This window comes from Saccostrea echinata, unplaced genomic scaffold (assembly GCF_033153115.1).
Source record: "Saccostrea echinata isolate AGI-Se365-2 ecotype Australia unplaced genomic scaffold, CSIRO_AGI_Sech_v1 ptg000029l, whole genome shotgun sequence".
Lineage (NCBI taxonomy): Eukaryota > Metazoa > Mollusca > Bivalvia > Ostreida > Ostreidae > Saccostrea > Saccostrea echinata.
Genome location: NW_026889778.1, coordinates 4,413,830 through 4,433,663, shown reverse-complemented (window position 1 = coordinate 4,433,663; position 19,834 = coordinate 4,413,830). Strand labels below are relative to the sequence as shown.

Below are 19,834 nucleotides of genomic sequence, written 5' to 3'. Positions count from 1 at the left end.
AGTCCAATGATCTCATCGACAGGTTCAATATCTCACTTTGCGGTTCAACATAGATTTTTTTATGATTGCTCATAAAACCTTGGAAATGTTAGACATTTTGTCAATGAGTGTTCACTGGTATAGATTTATATAAGAACAAATTTTTAAAGGTATAACAAATTATAATATTAATTAAGGCCCTAGTTATAACAGCTATTCATACTTGTTGAAGAATATATAACAATAATTATCATGTTTATACATGTAGTATGTTAGATAGTGTATTGTTGAATTTTTGCATTTTTTTGTTTCAATTAAAAAAAATAAGTCTTGGTGAAATTACATGCTCTCATGCATTTAAATATAAGGTAAAGCAATGGGGATTTGACAATGTCATGTCAGGGCTAACAGAGAGAGACTGAACCATAAAATAGATAACATACATCAGTGTTTGTGCGTACATTTATATATTTGCTGTAGATTTGCTGGCATATACATGTAAACATCAGTGCTGTGAGCAGCTGTTAAATTTTAGAGGCTAATTGTATTCGGCGCGTCGGCGCGCCAGCGCGTCCATCTCAACCCGATATCACAAAAGTATTTTCTCCCTGCATTAAAACACTCAAATGACATCGATTTTCTTTATAATTTAAGCATTATCGGTTATATTCAAGTCGACAGCCCGAGCCCGATTGTATTTTTTTGTTGGGTGGATCCAGAAATTTTTCCCTAGGAGGTGTTGGCTCAAATCGCAAGGGGAAGGGTCCAAGGCAAAGCTTTAGTAATTTTACTATGTCAGTTCAAATAAATTTGAATTTTCCAGGGATCCGGATCCCATTTGATCCATGCATGCCTTACCACAATTTGTGCTAGAGTAATCCGAAATATACCCCAATTTTTTGAGTTGGCCTATACTTTCGATTTCTCTCTCTCTCTCTCTCTCTCTCTCTCTCTCTCTCTCTCTCTCTCTCTCTCTCTCTCTCTCTCTCCAAACATTAACTATATACATGTATAGCATTTAAAAATATTTAGTGCTTTGGTTTTTATAAATTTTCTTTATGTATAACAAAAATTTACCGGTATTACGTAATGACCCTAGATATTAACTATATACATGTATAGCATTTAAAAATATTTAGTGCTTTGGTTTTTATAAATTTTCTTTATGTATAATAAAAATTTACCTGTATTACGTAATGACCCTAGACTCTAGAGTTTAACCCCCTTTTTAGAGACTTGATTATCATGGCAATAAGCTGCAAAACATTGGTATCAGTGTTTGACAAATATTCCTTGTTACGTATTAAAATATTACTACTACTAAAAATTAGCTTGTTCTTTATTTGAGCAGGGGGAGTAACTTTAGTTACAGATACATAAAGTCCTGCCTCCCCATATTGTAGTCTTCTCAACCACTAAGCTCATTACAAATCCAATCATATAAAATACATCTACAATGGTTCCATCAACATTCCTTTAACATTAATTTTTTTTTTTTTTTTTTTTTTTTTTTTTGTTTGTTTGTTTGTTTTGCAGAGTGAAAATTAAAATAGAATTTGATGGTCATTAAAGTAAGAAGCATATCAAAAAGGTTTATGATGACCTGTGTTTACGAAATACTGAATCATTCGCTGATTGCACAAAAATTGATGCCAATGAAAATTGATAAAACTAGTGTATTAATTAGTGGATAAAAGAATATGAATAAAAGAAACAACAGTCGGTTAAATAATGGTATCAGGTTCGTTCGCCCTATCTACCTGTTCGCATGAGTCCGTTCGCGCAGGGTCCGTTCGCCATTATTCTTGTTCGCCCTATATCTCGTTCGCCCTATTATATATACAGTATATAGTAAATATCAACATATATTATTAATTTTATTAAATATTTTACTTGGTGTTTTTTTCAAATGTTGCTACAGTATTTTTTTTTTATTAACCGTAATCTTAATGAAGTAATTCAAATTTGATATTTATGCTCTTTACATGCTTAATTGATTTAATTATACTTAATAATGTCACTGTAATTTAGGGGATCATACAATCTGCGTTATGTTCAATTAAAGGACTGAGATGTTAATTTCTGTTGGTCTGCTGGGTCTTTGATTAGTACAGGTATAAATTACCGGTATAGTGTGACCACATGCATTCGTCTGTTGTCTCCCGTGTGCAATTTATGTACCAATGTACATATAATTTATTTAAAAAATCCATTGGTTAATTATTCAATTTCTGCAATATAAATAAGGCGAACGGACCCTGTGCAAACAAGTGATGTTGAAGCTTCAAAAACAAAATTCCATCTATAAAACTTTCTCTTTTTAGCCGAGCGCATTGCTCGTAGAGCAATAGCCGGTTTATGTTACGGTGTTCAACCGGAAATACTGCTTCCTCACCGCCAAATTAAATATGAGTGAGAATAAAGTACGTATGCTCAACCACCTTTGAAGCAATACAAACACTTAATTAAACAAATTTAGTTTAACTAAGAAATTCTCTATAAAAAAAAAAAAAAAAAAAAAAAAAAAAAAAAAAAAAAAATTTATAATATACTTTCTCCCCTTTTCTTCAATAAATTATTTGTTTAAAAGATGCGATAGGTAATTTCATCAAGTCTGCCAGCTTCACATTCTATAGATAAAGGTTGTGTTACCAGGCTAATGCGGGGAGCATGTGACCCGATGCACACCTTTATGCAAAACTCCCCGCTGAGGACCCGTCTGTGTATAAACGTTTGACCTTGCTGCATCAATGTAAATTCAAACTGCATTTTATTTTATTTTATCTTTTAAACATTTTTTATTTATACTATATGCCATAAATATATTTTTGTGTTACATATTCTTCCAGTGTCTTGTTGTTATTCATCTGTAATTACAATGTATGTTTCATGTAAAACGGACTTCTCTGTAAATGAGCCCGGCTCTCTGTACCTCTCAGTACTTTGATTATTTATGATATCGAGCCCGATGCTAACAATATTGTATAAGCGATAATTTATTTTATAAACAAAATCTGTTGCGCGAGCGCGCCGACGCGCCGAATACAATTAGCCATTTTAGATAAGAAAAATTCTAACCTTCATTTCCATGGTCCACGCCAACCATATATTAAAATGTCACCGTGAACTCTTTCATCACTCGCTACATTTATCACAGAAAACTCCGACACAAGACTGTTCATCGCTGTTAATGGGATCGTCAGAATTTCCTCGTAAACAATTTGCGCATGAATATATATATCCCTTTAAAACTAATGCTCCCTGTACGCAACCAAGGATTTAATGTGCTTCGTAGATGTGGATTAAACGTGCATGTCTACATACGGCTCGTACGTTAAGAAAATGTACAACTGTCAACTTCACATATTTTCTTCTCATTTTCTGTCTGTAATTCCGACTTGCATGGCTACTTCCGGGGACGTACTAAAGACTTGATATACTAAAGACCTAATATTCGACCTGATGATTTTTCAAAAAATAAAATAATCAGATTGAGTGTTATACATGATTTATTTTTAAAAATTATTGATTATGAAGCATTATGCTATACTAAACTACACTTTTTTTTAAATATTTGCCAACAAAGCATCAGATCAAATCACGTTTTTCGTATATCGGGTCTTTAGTGTCTTCTTCCCACAATGTCGCTCGTGATTGTTTACATCCAGGTTACAAACAAGACTCTTTATATACGGATGCATTTGTAAATGTTGATTTACCTTTACTTGTGTAAATAACTTGCATTTATAAACGATTTAAATAACAGAAAACAGAGAAATCGAATCAAAACAATTTATTTAAAACACAACAACTATCTAAAACCGTACAAGCATGTGTTACGATGCCCTAAAAGGCGTGGCTGGTTTGTAGACAACTTGTTCCTGTACGATTCTCGAATAATTATTATATAAAATAGAATAAAATATAGCACGGAGCTTGTTTCTCTTTATACCACATGACAAGATTTAATATGTTAGAAATTATGTCATTCAAACTTTTTCATAATATTTTAATATTTTTAGCTATCCAAAAAATACTTTTATGACCTGCTGTCCCCTGAATATAGGGGCCAGCCCCTTTTTCTTGATGTTATCTGAAAGCTCTCGTAATTACACACAACTTTTATTCTATATGTCTTACCAAATTTTTATCAGTTTAAAACTTATTAAACAAAAAGCAGTAAAATTTCATGGAAAAATAATTCTTAAAACTTGCCGTCACATAGCTTCTGAACTTAAAAAAATTAGCCTACAATTTTAATGTTTTGCGCATCTGCAATGTATTAGTTACAAGTTCTCCAGTTTTCATGCAAATATCATGTGTCGTTATTGAGAATTCTACTGGACAAGAGACCCTCCAAATATCGATTAAAGGGCAATAACTCATGAACGGGGGTATATATCAAAAATTTGAAAAAACCGTTTTTAGGCAATAATACATTGTATCTACCCTGAAAGTTTCATAGCAATCGGACAAAAGGTCTCCGAGAAATCGCCTGCTGAAAATCGGCGGGAAAAAAAAAATAAAATAATAATAAGAAACAGTAGAATAACAGTAGGGTCTTCCGAAGGAAGCTCGGAAGACCCTAATAATAATTATAATAATAAGAAACAGTAGAATCACTATAAGGTCTTCCGTGAAGACGGAAGACCTTAATTATAAAAACTTGTAATATTTGAATCCATTGGGTCTGGGGTTTGGTTCCTAGGGTGGGGCTCTATTGATTATATAGTGAAATGCATTATTTCTTTGCAAATTTTCTTCTCTGTCCTGGGTATTAAGCAAACATGCTTAGTGAATCTTTATGACGATCAAGTTGGGACTCTATTGATTATATGCATGTATTTATTTATTTGAAAATCTTCACTGCTCCTGGGTATTGAGCAGATAAATTAAGTGTGTACAGTTATGATGAGCAAGGGCGCCTCTTTCAAAATTTTGAATTTCATTGCCCTGGGTCAGAGGAGCTGGTGTTAGGACAGGTCTGTGTTGAATCTATAGTTTAAAATGTATTATTTCTAGAATCTTTTCTGCTCTTCTGGGCATCAAGGAGGCAAAAAGAGTACAAAGTTATGAAAGGCGATGGTATTTTTGTTAATTTTTTTTTTTTTTTTTTTTTTGGAAATTCTTGACCACTTGGATGAGTGTTCTGGTGATAAGAAGGGCTATATTTATTCGTATTTTACTGAGGGAATTTACTCCTCTTTACTATTCATTTATGATAATTAATCACTGTAAATAATGTAATTGAAAGATCAATTGAATAAGAGAATTATACAAGACTTTTTATACTATATTATTCAAAAAGTAATACTAAGTTTTTAATTGTCAGTGGGACTTATAAATTAAGGACAAATAAAAATGAAAGAAAAATATGTTGCTTTCGTAAAATGAATTTTCTTCAAATATCAAGAGAGGTTAAAGTGATAGGGAATAAGATACTGTTTTACTTGTAGTGTTCAAGTACTATTGTTGTGTTTAGCTTACATGGTGATAGTAAGAAATGGGGGCAAGGAAATTGAACAACTTTAAGATTTGTTACTCAGTACTAGACTAATTATTTTGTGATCCCTGTTCATCCTATTTCTCTTGTTTTTGAGCAGCATAACTTTATCTGTCAGTTTATTTTATTTCATACCTCTATGGACTGACTCTTTACATTGTTGTGTTATACTCAGGTGACCCTTAAGGCCCTTAGACCTCTTGTTTTTTATGAAACTGATTAAGCAATTAATGTAATTTATTTTTCTTTTGTTACTCATTACAGAAGGTAATAAAAAAATACCTACAAATACTCCAGTGTATTCCTTCTCGTAGAATGTAAAATTAAATGCGAAATCAGCATAGACAGATCCTTCAAAACCCTTTTGCGCTCTGGCGTCTCCAGCAGAAGATCCAAATGGATATAGGTCATGTATGGTCACTCCGTATGATAAACAGAGTAAATCCAAAGGTAGAAAGATCGCTAAAAGAATGAACATTTCGAGTAAACCTTTCTCTTCGACTACAGAGGTTAAAATATTTTTTTAAAGAAACTAGTATATCTATGCTCTTTTTAATAAAATCATTAAAGCAATCAAAGTAAAATGCTCCACAGTCTGCTAGCTACAATACGGTGATGAAGCATTTTGTGTTGGATAATAATATCAATTACAATTTTCTTAAGTTTCATCAAAGAAAGTTTCATTTAAATTTAAGTATTATATCATCCTCCAAGTGAAACAACCCTGGTTTCAGTGACGTATCCTTTGGATCAACTGTCGTATTTGCTTCTAGTGCAATTATCTGTAAATAAGTAGACATCTAATTATGTCAAACGATGGGAAAATTACATAAACCTGAACAACAAAATAAAAAATGAAGTCTGTCATGGTATGTGCACGTTGATATTAACCTGTGTTGAATCCCTCAAAATATTTATGATATACATTCAGAAGTACAAAATGCCGACTTTGTGTTTAATAAGCAATTTCAAAATGCTATACAGAGTGAGATTACACTGTTTTCGAAAACTGTATAATTTTGCAAGATATTTATCAGAATTACAGTTTTTGTATTCCTAATGATCAAGACCCTACGCACCATGGACACGATAGTTTTAGCACCCAAAATGTAAAGAAAGACAATGTTTTAATGTCAGGAGGACACTGAATCCTATAGAAAATATAAAAGATATTATTACCTAACCTACTATATAAATTGATATTAGGCATTTTGAACTGTTTACTGATTCATTTTAATGTTTTTGCCAATCATGAAATCGTCAAACTTTTAACCAGTCACAGAGTGAACTGTTGCATGGTTGAACTGTTCCATTTTGATATCATAATTAATTTTCCGAGCTTTACAGCTATAATATTGAATTATGTATAAATTGAGGCATTTTTATGGCATTCAATTTGAAATTGTTATTTGAAAAGTAATCCTGATATCAATATAGATATATATTAATGAAATATATGGAGATAACGAACACTATTCAAGCTCAAAAGTCCATTAAATAATACAAATTAGGAGCAGAGCAAACACGGACCTCCAAAACATTATAGGTGTGATCAGATCCCACTGAGGAGTGAGCATCCCCTTCCGACCGCTCACACCCGTAGTGTGCTCCTTGTCGTGATCGGAAAATAACGGAAAATCCGTCGACAATTCAATTTTTACGACAGGATACGAGGGCTGTTCAAAAATTCGTGGCCTCTGCTTTTATTTACTCTAACAGACGTTCAAGAATTGTCCACTCATATAGAGACGTCACTGTATGCCGTTGAAGGGCTTCAAATTTAGACCTATACTCGTGACATCAGGACCATTAAGCAGTGAGAGTGCTTTACCGAACGCCTACCGAAACACGGGACCTCGGTTTTTAATGTCTCATCTGAAAGTCCCGTGGTTTTCACTTCTAGTGCCGGGAGCTTGGCGAAGGAACAGTCACTATTTAGGTTTTTGTTAGGTCTGACGCGGCGAGGGAGCCTCTCGATCACGAAGAAGCACCCTACCACTAAGCTACGTTTGTTGGAAGACCCAGGGGCCCATTTCATCAAAGGTCGTACGCCTAGTCGTAGCGCTACGCCGGCGTAAAGTCGGGACTAGCACCAAGATTTGCATTTCATTAATTAGCGTATCTTTACACCGGACTAAAGTTAGGCCAAAATGCTAAGTCTACTCGTGGGTAGGCGTAAGTCCGGGCGTTAACATAAAATAAAGCGAATTTACTGATTTGAAAACGATTTAGCCATCCCTTAAAAAGAATTACGGCTCTAAGAAGTCTTTTTAATACAAACGATGAATTATTTAATTTCAAAAACTATTAAGATTTGGGGGAGCGAAAACTGGGGGGGGGGTTACACTCACTCGGGGAGGTAGTTGATATATACATGCAGTATTTACATAACTTTGATAAATTTCTTCATAAAAGATTGCTTTATTAGGGATTCATTTAGCTCAATATCTTAAGTTTTGACAATTCTGAATTTATACACATTTGATTGTTGTATTTTGAGTATGAGGTATTGTAAATCGACTATACGATATACAATTTGTATCATTCACTGAAAAAGAACCTATTAATTGTCTAATTTGAAGAAAAATGAGATCCCTGTAACATCAACTCATCTGTTAGTAGCATGCCTCGGTTTAAAAATTGATCATACTCAAAGCATTCTCTTGAGTATCGAACTTTAGTATAGAATAAGTTTGGAGTCGCAAGCTAAATATGCACGCTTTAGCGAAATATGTGGACATGAATAACAAAAATTAACAATAAAAAAAACTAAAGTAAATAAATAGTTATCAAAAATGATACTTTTTTCTATATTCCTTGCTTACTTCCTTGCTTACTTACCCTAGGAACCTGACCCCACCTCTGAAATTTCCAATGGTCCATAATTAAAGACCTGTTTACAGATTTATATTGTTTTAGGTGTTTTATGTTACCGATTATGTCACAGCATCTTCTTAATTACCATGTGATTTAAAATTAATAAATTTGTAGAAATCGAATTGACACCCAGTTCACCTGTTGTATCGAGGAGCTGAGCTATGTGTATATATCTTGTATATATCTTGTATATTCTATGCTAATTGCGGGGATTTTTGGGGCAGACTAATATAATTACACATCTCTTATTGGGATGATGACAATTATCGGCGACAGACACCTGTTTTGTTACTGATTCTAGATAGATCTTCACCTCGGAAAACGTTGTAAATTCTTAAAACGATATCTTTTAACAAGCTAAAATATGCGATTTTAACAATCAAGTAACAAAATATTAAAGTTCTTCCACAAGAGGTATAAATAATTTAATCTGTTTATGTAAAATAATTTTAAACGATATCTTTTAAAAGCTAAAATATCATGCGATTTTAACAATTAAGAAACAAAAATTACAGCATTAAGTTTCTTCCAGAAAAGGCATAAATAATTTATTCTGTCTCGTCTTTCATAACCAGATATTTCCTTGAAAACTAACCGCAAAATACACTGTGTTAGATGGATATAAAAATAATCAAAAACTATTTTAGAGCTGAAAAAAAAAATGAAAACTTTTCTCTTGTTTATATTAAGAGCATTTTGACCGATATCCTCGATTTTTTTTTTTTTCAGATTGACTGATTGTTTCTTCATATAACAACTTATTAAATTGAATAAGCTTGTGAAAATACTTACCACTGGTTTAGAGATTTTACAGAAAGAAAAAATAAGACAATTCCATTTCCGTTAATTAAATATTACTTTTCATCATTTAAATAATTTTCTTTTTTTAAATCAATTTTCATGCAACAAATTAGAAATTCGAAAAATCATTTTGAATTTTTTGAGTCCAAGGTTGACTTGTAATCTTTAATGTTAATAACATTATATTTAGACATAAATGTTATAGTCAATAATCACAATATAACATTTTAGTTAACAATTTAAAGACACTTGAACATTTAACCATTACCAGTTCTACGTACCTAAATTTTATCACAATAAGAAAACAAAAACACATTTAAAGATGTATTAATAATTTTATTTAAAAATTTTAAGGAATAATAACTGATAAATTAATAAAAGGCCGATGAAAAGGTCGTTAAAGTACGACTGAAAGGTCACTGGAAGATGACGGAAAGGTCACTGAAAGACGGAAAGAACACTGAAAGACAACGGAAAAATCACTGAAAGACGACGGAAAGGTCACTGAAAGATAACTGAAATGTGTCCGCTGAATGGTGACTGAAAGGTACCTGAATTGCGGCTGAAAGGTAACTGAAAGGTCACGGAAATGTACCTGCCATTCAGTGCCTGAATGGCCATTGAAAAGTCACTGAAAGCCGCCTGTCAGTTTAAACTGAAAATCTTGTTTCTTTCTGTGGTTGAGGTGCGACGGAATACGCAAATACACAGAATTCCAACAGCGACATAGGCTGAAGTAGACGCTTTACCCAGCTGGCAGTCATCGCGAAATACGTAAACACACAGAATTCCAACCGCGACATATGCTGATGTGGACGCTGTACCCATGCAGGAGGCAGTCATCACGGAGTACGTATACACACAGAATTCACCAACTCGACAAAGGCTGATGCAGACGCTGGACCAATCAGGCTGTCTCTAAGGAATACACAAACACACAAAATTGACCATCGCAATATAGGCTGATGTAGGTGCTAGTCCAAGCAGGTTGTCTTTACGGTATAGCGAACACAGGTAATTTACCACCACGACGTAAGCTGCTGTGGAAGCTGGACCAATCAGGCAGTTTTCAGCTTCAAATACATAACAAAAAGCAGCAGTATTTGTTCTAAAACAAGAGGAGGGTCGGTGGGTAAATTTTAAAATATTGCCACAATTTAATTTCCTAACCTTTTCCATGACTTTAGAATTTAATCGATTCTTCGAGAAAGGAGGTAGAAAACAATTTATTTTAGACTGTATACGAATGGATCTAAATTTTCCGGAATGATAGCTTGTGACTAAGGGTGGACATTTATATATCCGAATGTACGTAAATTATTCGGAATAGATATATATAACTATAATTAGGGTTACTGAAATAAACTCACTTATCCGAGACCAGGCTCATATAAGTGGTGTTATTTCAGTTTCCCTATAAATCAAACAAACAACAGAGATGTTAATTATATTTTGCCTGTTGAATATGGCGCTTCTGGCCGCGCTGATCTATTTGGGCTACCACAGGGCACCCCCACAATCAACAATCAATACAACAAATGTGACGACCCAATTACGGGCGGATCATGCACTGGATAGGTCATAAGTGCATGAACGTCATAAATTCAAGTATCAATCAAATTCAATCAAGCAATAATCAATCAATCAATTAAATATCAATCAAGTCAATTGCACTGATTCAAATCCTGAATTTCAATTTTCAACACATGTGCAATAGGATAAACAATGGAGTGGGCGTAGGAATGTGTGAATATGTGTTGCACTCCTCCAGTTGCGTTGAGGTGCGACGAAATACGCCACTTGCAAGGGCTGTGCTGCCTCTAGGTAGGTTTGCATACAGCTAACATGATGAACAAAAGTGTAATGATTCCTTTATTCAATCAGGTGAAAAACTGCAAATGAAAACCAAAATAACATGTAGAAATTATCTATAACTACATAAAAAGATACAAAAGATTTACAACAGCCAATTATTCTCGCACATAACCAACATGAAAGTTATCACTTAATTCGTGTGACAGAAAATGCGCACCATACATTGACAAAATCAGCCATCAGTACATAACAGCTCAAATTTGCATTTATGAAGCGGCACATAACAAGAATGGCTTTAAACTGTTACACATCATAAAAATAATTATCAAAACATGTTTGCAAACTTACACTGTCGTCTGATAGAGACAAAACAGCCAAATTTCATCGGTAAACAACTTGCTGATCTCCACGCGGGAAATATAAAAGCGAGAGTAAAATTAGAACTATAACGAATAAATTCCGGATTGAGTTCCGGCACACTCCTCGCCTGATATTGAAAATATCATTTGATCAAGTTGCAAAAAGAAAATACACTATACATGTTTTTTAAACACATAAGTAAGCAACTAAATACAACAAAAACATGGCTACAGTCTTTCAGTGTATCTAAAGATTAACCTTACATCATGAATTACGAGATTCACATTTGATTTTCTAGTAATACAATCACTTCACTTATAGGACGCAAAAATGTCTTTGGTTTGCCTTCTACAGAAATTCTGATTTGAATTTTACGCACAAGGTCGTCGGAACTTGGGATGACATTGGTAACAATTCCCATAGGCCAACAATTGCGTGGTAATTCTGAATCTTTCAATAACACAATATCACCAACACAAGCGTTTCTTTCGGTCCCAGTCCATTTTCGGCGGTTTTGTAGGGTATTTAGATATTCAACCTTGTAACGCTTCCAAAATATGGCGGCAAGATTCTGGACTCTTTTCCAATGTTTACGAAGCAAGTCATTGCGATCGAATTTGTCGACATCCAATAAAATACGATTTTCAAATCCGAGTTTTTGTGTAAGTAGAGTTGACGGAGTGAGGATCATTGGATTGTTGGGGTCTGTTGACACGGAGACTAATGGCCTTGAGTTAATGATATGACTAACTTCAGCAAGGAATGTTGAGAGCACCTCGTGAGTAAGACAGGATTTGTGTTGTAGGAGCATAGCTTCTAATATACGGCGGGTCGCACCAATCATCCTTTCCCACACTCCTCCCATGTGTGAGGAATGTGGGGGGTTGAAGATCCAAGAAATACGATGTTGAAGTAAGAAATTATGAATTGGACCATCTTCTACATTGACAACATCAATCTTCAACTCATTTGCTGTCCCTACAAAGTTAGTTCCTCTATCAGAGCGGAACAAAAGTACATCCCCACGAATTGCTATAAAGCGTCGCATAGCATTTATGAACGAGGAAGTGGACATTTCTTCCACTATTTCAAAATGCACTGCCCTTGTCACAAGGCACGTGAAGAGAGCGCCCCAACGCTTGCTGTTCGCAGAGCCTCCCCGAGTTCTTCTAGTAACAACTTCAAATGGACCAAACATATCAACGCCAACGGACGTAAATGGTGGCTGCCCGGGAGTTACACGATCGACAGGTAAGCTCGACATCTTTTGTGTTTCGGTTGATTTTCGTAGCTTTCTACAAATGACGCATTTGTGGATGATGGAAGAAACGAGTCTTTTGGAGCCTACGATCCAAAACCCAGCAGAACGAATATGGCCTTCTGTGAGATGTCTGCCCTGATGATGAATCTCTTCGTGGCATTTACGAGCAATGAGCAAAGTGATATGATGCTTGGCAGGTAAGATGATAGGAGCTTTGAGGGAGAGGTCGGAACCCAGATTTGTTAATCGTCCGCCAACTCTGAGAAGACCCTGGTCATCAATGAATGGATCAAGGCTCGCGATAGGGCTACACCTATTCAAAGGTTTTGAGTTCTTGAGCAAGCGTATCTCATCCGAGTACGTTACTGACTGGACTTCTCTGATGACATGACGTTCTGTTTTAAGTAGCAATTCAACATCGCTCATACATCTTGAACTATTTTGACGTTTCAAACTGATGTAATGCTGAATCTTTCGACGAAATGCGGCCAACGCAGTAATCAGTCTATTCCAATCAGAAAATTTCTCAAACACTTTTGAACCAAGACCTTCACTTGGTACAAATTCTTTAACTTCAGTTTTGTGAGAACGAATCTCCACATCATCTTCTGGTTGTACTAGGTTATAATCAAACGTATTTGGAGAACGATGTAAATCACCATCATCTGCTGGACCGAGTAACCAAGCACTTGCTTGAAGATTGCTAGGCTGAATCCCCCTGGTTCCAATATCTGCTGGATTCATCTCTGAACGAATGTATTTCCACTGAGAAGGTTCCGTATAGCTGCGGATCTTAGCAACGCGATTGGCAACATATACATAAAATCTCTTAGTGTTGTTGTGGATATAACCCAAGGTAACTTTGCTGTCACTGAAGAACTGAATGTTGTCTAAGTTAGTCTGGAGATGGTCGACTACATTCTGTGATATTTCTACTGCTAACACTGCAGAGCAAAGTTCTAGTCTAGGAATGGTAGTACAACTTGATGGAGCGAGCTTGGCTTTCCCTAATACAAATCCAGTAGAACATGAACTATCCGGGTATGTTACATGCAGAAAGCATACAGCAGCGATGGCACGTTCAGAAGCATCGCAATAGATTCTTAGTTCCTTGGAAACAGCTGTACTGAGATTTGGTACAATGACACGAGGCAGACGCAAATTCTCTAGTTTGGATAGTGTACGACTCCAAGCGCTCCATTCGGTGAGCAAATCATCGGGCAAAGGATCGTCCCAATCGCATGTGGAAGCTACAATCTTTCGGAGAATTAGTTTGCCGTTCAATGTGACCGGGGAGATAAATCCCAAAGGATCATACAGACTATTGATCACAGAAAGGATCCCTCTACGTGTTGTAGTTTTAGTTTCGGTTGAGATGCTAAACTTAAATGAGTCCGATCCTAGATCCCACAGCAAGCCCAAGCTTCGTTGGGTGGGTGTGTCCTTTTCAAAATCCATATCGACGATACCTTTAGCTAGATCTCCAGGTTCGAAAGCGTCCATTACAGCTTTGCTGTTGGAAGCGAACTTATGTAGACGTAGGCCTCCATGCATTTTCATGGCATCTTGGGTTTTGCTGATCAAGTTGATAGCTTCTTGGCTTGAAGGACAAGACCTGAGCCCGTCATCAACATAAAAGTCATTTTTGATAAACTCTTTGATGTCGTCACCATGGGTTTTGGCAGCCAAGTCGCCAATTCTCCGTAACCCATACATAGCAATAGATGGTGAAGACTTGTTGCCAAAAACGTGTGCACGCATACGGTAAGTGACAAGGGGATTTTCTATCAAATTGTCTTCGTGCCAGAGAAATCTCAGGAAGTCACGGTGATCTTCTCGTACTAGAAATGAATGAAACATTTGTTGAACATCTGCGACTACGCCGACCATTTCTTTCCTGAATCGAATGAGTACACCTAAAAGGTTGTTGATAAGGTCTGGACCTTGAAGAAGCTGGTCGTTTAACGAGACATTCATATGTTTGGCTGAGGAGTCAAACACTCCACGAATCTGCTCCGGCTTACGAGGGTGGTAGACCCCGAAGAGTGGGAGGTACCAACGCTCTCTTTCCGGCGGAACATAACGTGCTATCTCAATGTGGTTATTGTCGAATAATTTCTGCATGAAGTCCAGAAAATGTTGTTTCTTGGTTTGATTTTTATGCAGTGATGCATCTAACGACTTGGCACGATGCAGAGCAAGTTTGTAATTGTCTGGCATGTGATCATGTGGTTCACGGAATGGTAATGGGGCAATCCATTTTCCTTCCTCGCTTAGTTGGAATTCACTGTCCATGATATTCAAAAACTGACGATCTTCAATAGAAAGTCCTGGTTTGTTGTCCTGAGTAGTGGTTTCGAACACATTCAACGTTGTTTGTGTGGGGTTGTGTTTTTCTTTAAACACTGAGGCTTTTCTAATGCAAACCACCTGTTCACATGGTTCTAAGCCTGTTGGTCGACCATTCCTAGTGATACAAGTTCTATATGAAGCAACTGATGACGGATGGTGTTGACCTGATAAGCACACGTTTCCGATGATAGTCCACCCTAACGGCGATCTTTGTGCAAAGGGTGATCGTGGTGGGCCTATCCTCTGTTCGATGACGTGGTGAGCTTCAGGTAAGTCACGACCTAATAATAGCATGATATGCATAGATTTGTCGTATGGAAGCAGATAATCCGATATGTCATGCATGTGAGGATAGTGGAGAACAATGTCGGGAGTTGGAATTTCTGCATGATTGTCAGGCATGTTCTCACATTCCAAAACAGGAGGTAACTGTAGTTGAACTTTGTCATAAATGCCTTCAACTATCAAACCCTCGATGATTCTTCCAGTAGTTGTCAACTTTCCTGCGCATGATTCCATGGTATATTCCGTCGGTAAAGAGTTAATAGAGAAGTGATCGAACAACGAGCTTTTTCCTAGAGTACGGTTGCTCTGATCATCAAGCATCGCATAGGAAAGGACTGCATTCTCTGGTTGATTGTGAGGATATATACGTACTGGGACAATCCTTGCACAAGATTTACCTGTGAAATTAGGTACTCCACAGATGTCTGTACATCGCGCCCTGACAACCTCCTCGCCATGCTTTCTCTCGGAATTGTTAGCATCCTCATTTTGGTAGCTATGGTTTTCAACGTGAAGAGCTGAGCTGTGTGTGGTTGATTTGCATAAGTCACATTCAATCTTTGCATGACAGTTTTTTGCAAAATGATCTGACGTATCACAACACCTTAAACAGAAATTATGATCACGTAATATCTTCTTCCGTTCTTGTAAGTTCTTGTGTTTAAACGCTTTACATTGATTGATGGTGTGTCTAGAGCCTTTGTGAATCAGACATGTGCGTTTGGTATCGTTCATGCTGCCAGGGCTGATTTCAGTTCTGTGTGTAGAGATGATATGCTGACCTCTCGGTTTATGATTGTTCGTCACATTTTGCGGTTTGCCTGTGCTAGGCTTTCGACCTTGATTCCAGTTAGTAGCAGTTTCATATATCAGACCTGGGTCGTTTCGAATGGTGCTGATTTCGCCTATAAACTTCACAAACTCTGTGAAGGGAGGGAAAACAATCTTACGGTCCTTTTTGCAGCTAACGACTCTGTTGATTCATTTGTCCTGGATACCTTTTGGTAGTTTCTCGACAATGGGCTTGATACCTAAAGAGGAATCCAAATAGGAGAATATTGAGGAGTACTCAACGGTTGCTTTCACAGCTTGAATCTCGCACAGAATGTCATGGAGTTCATAAAGATCTTTACGGTCGATCATGTTCGGCAAGTTGAACAGTTTTGTTTTCAATGTTGACTCTAGTAACTCGGCACTACCAAAACGTTGATCCAAGCGTTCCCAAATATTTGACAAACACTGTAGTGGATCATCCGCACATGCTGCTCTCGAGCTCATTATCAGACGGAAAGCTTCGGATCCTGTCTGCACACAGTTGGTTATCAAGGTTAACTCCTCTAAAGGTGTGCACCCGATGTCTGAGGTGATGACTTTAAATTGTTTCTTCCAAACAATGTAACAGTCTGGCTTATCATCAAACTTTTGTTGTTGAAAGGTTTCTAAGAGTAGGTTTTTCTTCATGACAAAGTTTCCTGGCGATAAATGATTCAAGACTGGAGCTTCATCGTCAAATTTTCTCTGGACACCTGTTCCGTCACTGTGCCGTTTCTGTACAATATGTGAAGGCACTTTAGGAGTCGAGGAGACCGCGTGCAAAGTTGATTTTGGCACAAAAGGTTCACAATCAGGTGAAAGAGGCTTGTCTTGTGGGACGTCACTTGTATGCGGAGGCTGGGCATCATTGGTACCTGTGTTTATTTTATCTAAAAATTGCAAAGTTTTCTCCAAAGGACTCAATTCCTCCTCGGGTAACTTGGCTGCTTCATTGTCATCGGCGGCTGATTGTTTTTCGAGGTATGTGGCTTCGGCGTCCGCTGCTGCGGCAGTCTTACGTTGTTGAAGCAATTCGATCTGTAACGTTTTGTCAAACTGTTCTTTTTTTAGTGTAGCTTCTTGTTCTGCGAATTTGAGTTTCACTTTTTCAGCCTCGGCTTTTGCTCTTTTAAGTGCAGCTTCTGAAACATTTGACTTCTGACTTTTAGAAGAATAATCCGTTTTATGTGATTTTGTCATAGATCTTGTCTCAACAGAGTCTCGTTGAAGTGTGATTTTGTCCATTAGAAAGTTGTATTTCTTTTTAAGGTCATTCATGATTTCCCAGTATGCATTGATGTCCTCTTGAGCTTCTGTTTCACGTGATCTCGTGAGAAAGTCTAAATAACTGTTCGCATCTTTGTCGTATCTCTTGTATGCTGTGTGTAGGTCTGCTTGTGCCATTTCTAGTCCAGTTATTGATTTCGGTAGAGTTTGATCATAGGTTTCTATAGTGTTACTGAGCATAAAACCAGATGATTTCAACCTTTTTTCAAACATTTCTTTCTGTTCTTTGTAGTACTCTTGACCCTTTTCTGATTTTGATGCCATTCTGACTGGTCTATCATCTCTATCTACTATATCGTCGTAACCATCTGTGTACATCGTAGAAGTAGCATGTAACAGTGCGTTGTGAGATAAATGTCCTAGTTTTTTCACTGTGCTGCCTCTAGGTAGGTTTGCATACAGCTAACATGATGAACAAAAGTGTAATGATTCCTTTATTCAATCAGGTGAAAAACTGCAAATGAAAACCAAAATAACATGTAGAAATTATCTATAACTACATAAAAAGATACAAAAGATTTACAACAGCCAATTATTCTCGCACATAACCAACATGAAAGTTATCACTTAATTCGTGTGACAGAAAATGCGCACCATACATTGACAAAATCAGCCATCAGTACATAACAGCTCAAATTTGCATTTATGAAGCGGCACATAACAAGAATGGCTTTAAACTGTTACACATCATAAAAATAATTATCAAAACATGTTTGCAAACTTACACTGTCGTCTGATAGAGACAAAACAGCCAAATTTCATCGGTAAACAACTTGCTGATCTCCACGCGGGAAATATAAAAGCGAGAGTAAAATTAGAACTATAACGAATAAATTCCGGATTGAGTTCCGGCACAAGGGCCATGACTACTCGCGTCTACCACGAGTAATCATGGAACTGCATCCGCCACCAAAAGGGGTGCCAAGAACGATGGTGACAGCGGCGGTATCTCAAATGGTCACCGTCGACCAGGGCCTGCTCATTCACATACACAAACTTATAAACAAATGACTTACTAGTCAGTTACTAATCAATGCATAAAAACAAAATATGAATTTAAATTGTCATTCACCAATTCCGTTATAATGCTTTTAACAAATGTGTTAAAATGCAGTTATGGATTTGTCAGTATAAAATAACTCCAGATTAAGGGCATTTAATCTAAAATTGTGGGATCCTTACCTGCACTGTATTTCCTGTCCCGTTGGTTTATCAATTGCATAACTTACCTACCAGGCTTTTACCTCTTTTTAAGCCTTTTTATTGTTTTTTAGAAAAAGCTAAATTATCTTTGCAAGTGTTGGTTATAGTTGTACTAAAAAGTTTGGACTGAATTAGACCCAAATTGAACGAAAACGAGATATTTACATCACCTCTCAACTTTTAGGCAATAGAATACTTTTAACTATATGTGTGTTCTTAAAACTAAGCAGAATGCAAATTTAAGTGTCCTTAACCCCACCCCTCCCTTATTTCCCCAGCTGTATAAATTAAATTCCCTCCTTACAATTTATGAACCAAAAATGATCTCTAGAAAAAAAATCCTGGTAATGAAAGAAAGTAAAAATATGTGAACAACCTTGTAACTGAATAATAATATATTTATTTTTCTTGTGGAATTACTTCATATTAGGAAATTTGTTTTTCAATTGTTGAAATCAAAAGACGTTTAAGATTTAAAAATTCATTTTAAAGTCAGTTTAAACATGAACTATAATTGAAATTGCCTTGAAGATTTACCTCGAAACAATTCTGAAAAAAATAAGCGCTCGTCGCCGATATTTCCCTATCAAAAAAAGTACTATAGTTAACTATTGTTAACAACAGTTTACTATAGTTAACTATAGTTAATCAAAAAATTCACTATAGTAAATCAAAGTATTTTTACTATGAATTTCAGATAGATATATTTTATTTTTTTAATTCCTACAAGTAATCTTCTAATATTAAAAAGAACTATTTCTCCTATATTGATTTAATTTCCTCCCCCCCCCCCCCAAAAAAAAAAATCATCACTGGTATGTAATTTAAGAAATATTAAGGCTTTAAATCTTCAAAAAAGTTCTAGCGTAAAGTTTCATAGTAATCAAAGTATCAAAGTATTTAATAAAGTTAACTAAATTTTTGTTTGGGTTATCATTATCCTGATTAGAGACGTGTAATAATTAGTAAATTCAAAAAATAAGCACAATTAAGATGGATTAGTATAATACATGTAACGTCTTTTCTTAGTAAAATATCCAAATATGAAACAGATGTGTCAGACTCTATGGTATCTTTTATTTCAAGCTCACAATAGAAATTACCTTTGTTAATTGACAATACGACGCCGATATATCTAAATGTCCAGTTGAAGGTAACACCAAATGTTTTTTTTTTTCTCTTCACTTTTAAGATTATGAACAAATTCTGCTTCATACGAATTTAAAAAAATAGGTCTGCTAATAACGGGGCGAAATTAATACACACGGGAATTCCAATAGATTGTTGGAAGACCTGGT

At 36.0% G+C, this 19,834-nt stretch overlaps 2 protein-coding genes across 2 annotated transcripts; both read right to left on the bottom strand.

The window, feature by feature from the left end:
* Positions 1–9,475: 9,475 nt before the first annotated feature.
* On the bottom strand, positions 9,476–16,178 carry LOC133195511 (uncharacterized). The gene is made up of 2 exons (XM_061331372.1): positions 11,324–16,178; positions 9,476–11,052 (listed from the first exon to the last, which is right to left on the bottom strand). Exon 1 carries the CDS (start codon positions 15,966–15,968, stop codon positions 11,616–11,618), a length of 4,353 nt encoding a protein of 1,450 aa, XP_061187356.1. The 5' UTR covers positions 15,969–16,178; the 3' UTR covers positions 9,476–11,052; positions 11,324–11,615.
* LOC133195513 (uncharacterized) lies at positions 16,178–18,178 on the bottom strand. Its single transcript, XM_061331375.1, has 2 exons — positions 18,059–18,178; positions 16,178–17,787 (listed from the first exon to the last, which is right to left on the bottom strand). Exon 2 carries the CDS (start codon positions 17,649–17,651, stop codon positions 16,215–16,217), a length of 1,437 nt encoding a protein of 478 aa, XP_061187359.1. The 5' UTR covers positions 17,652–17,787; positions 18,059–18,178; the 3' UTR covers positions 16,178–16,214.
* Between the last annotated feature and the right edge of the window lie 1,656 nt (positions 18,179–19,834).

Bases quoted from the DNA above. Each gene is read 5' to 3' on its own strand.
- LOC133195511 (XM_061331372.1), bottom strand. From the start codon at position 15,968: ATGAACGATACCAAACGCACATGTCTGATTCACAAAGGCTCTAGACAC.
- LOC133195513 (XM_061331375.1), bottom strand. From the start codon at position 17,651: ATGTACACAGATGGTTACGACGATATAGTAGATAGAGATGATAGACCA.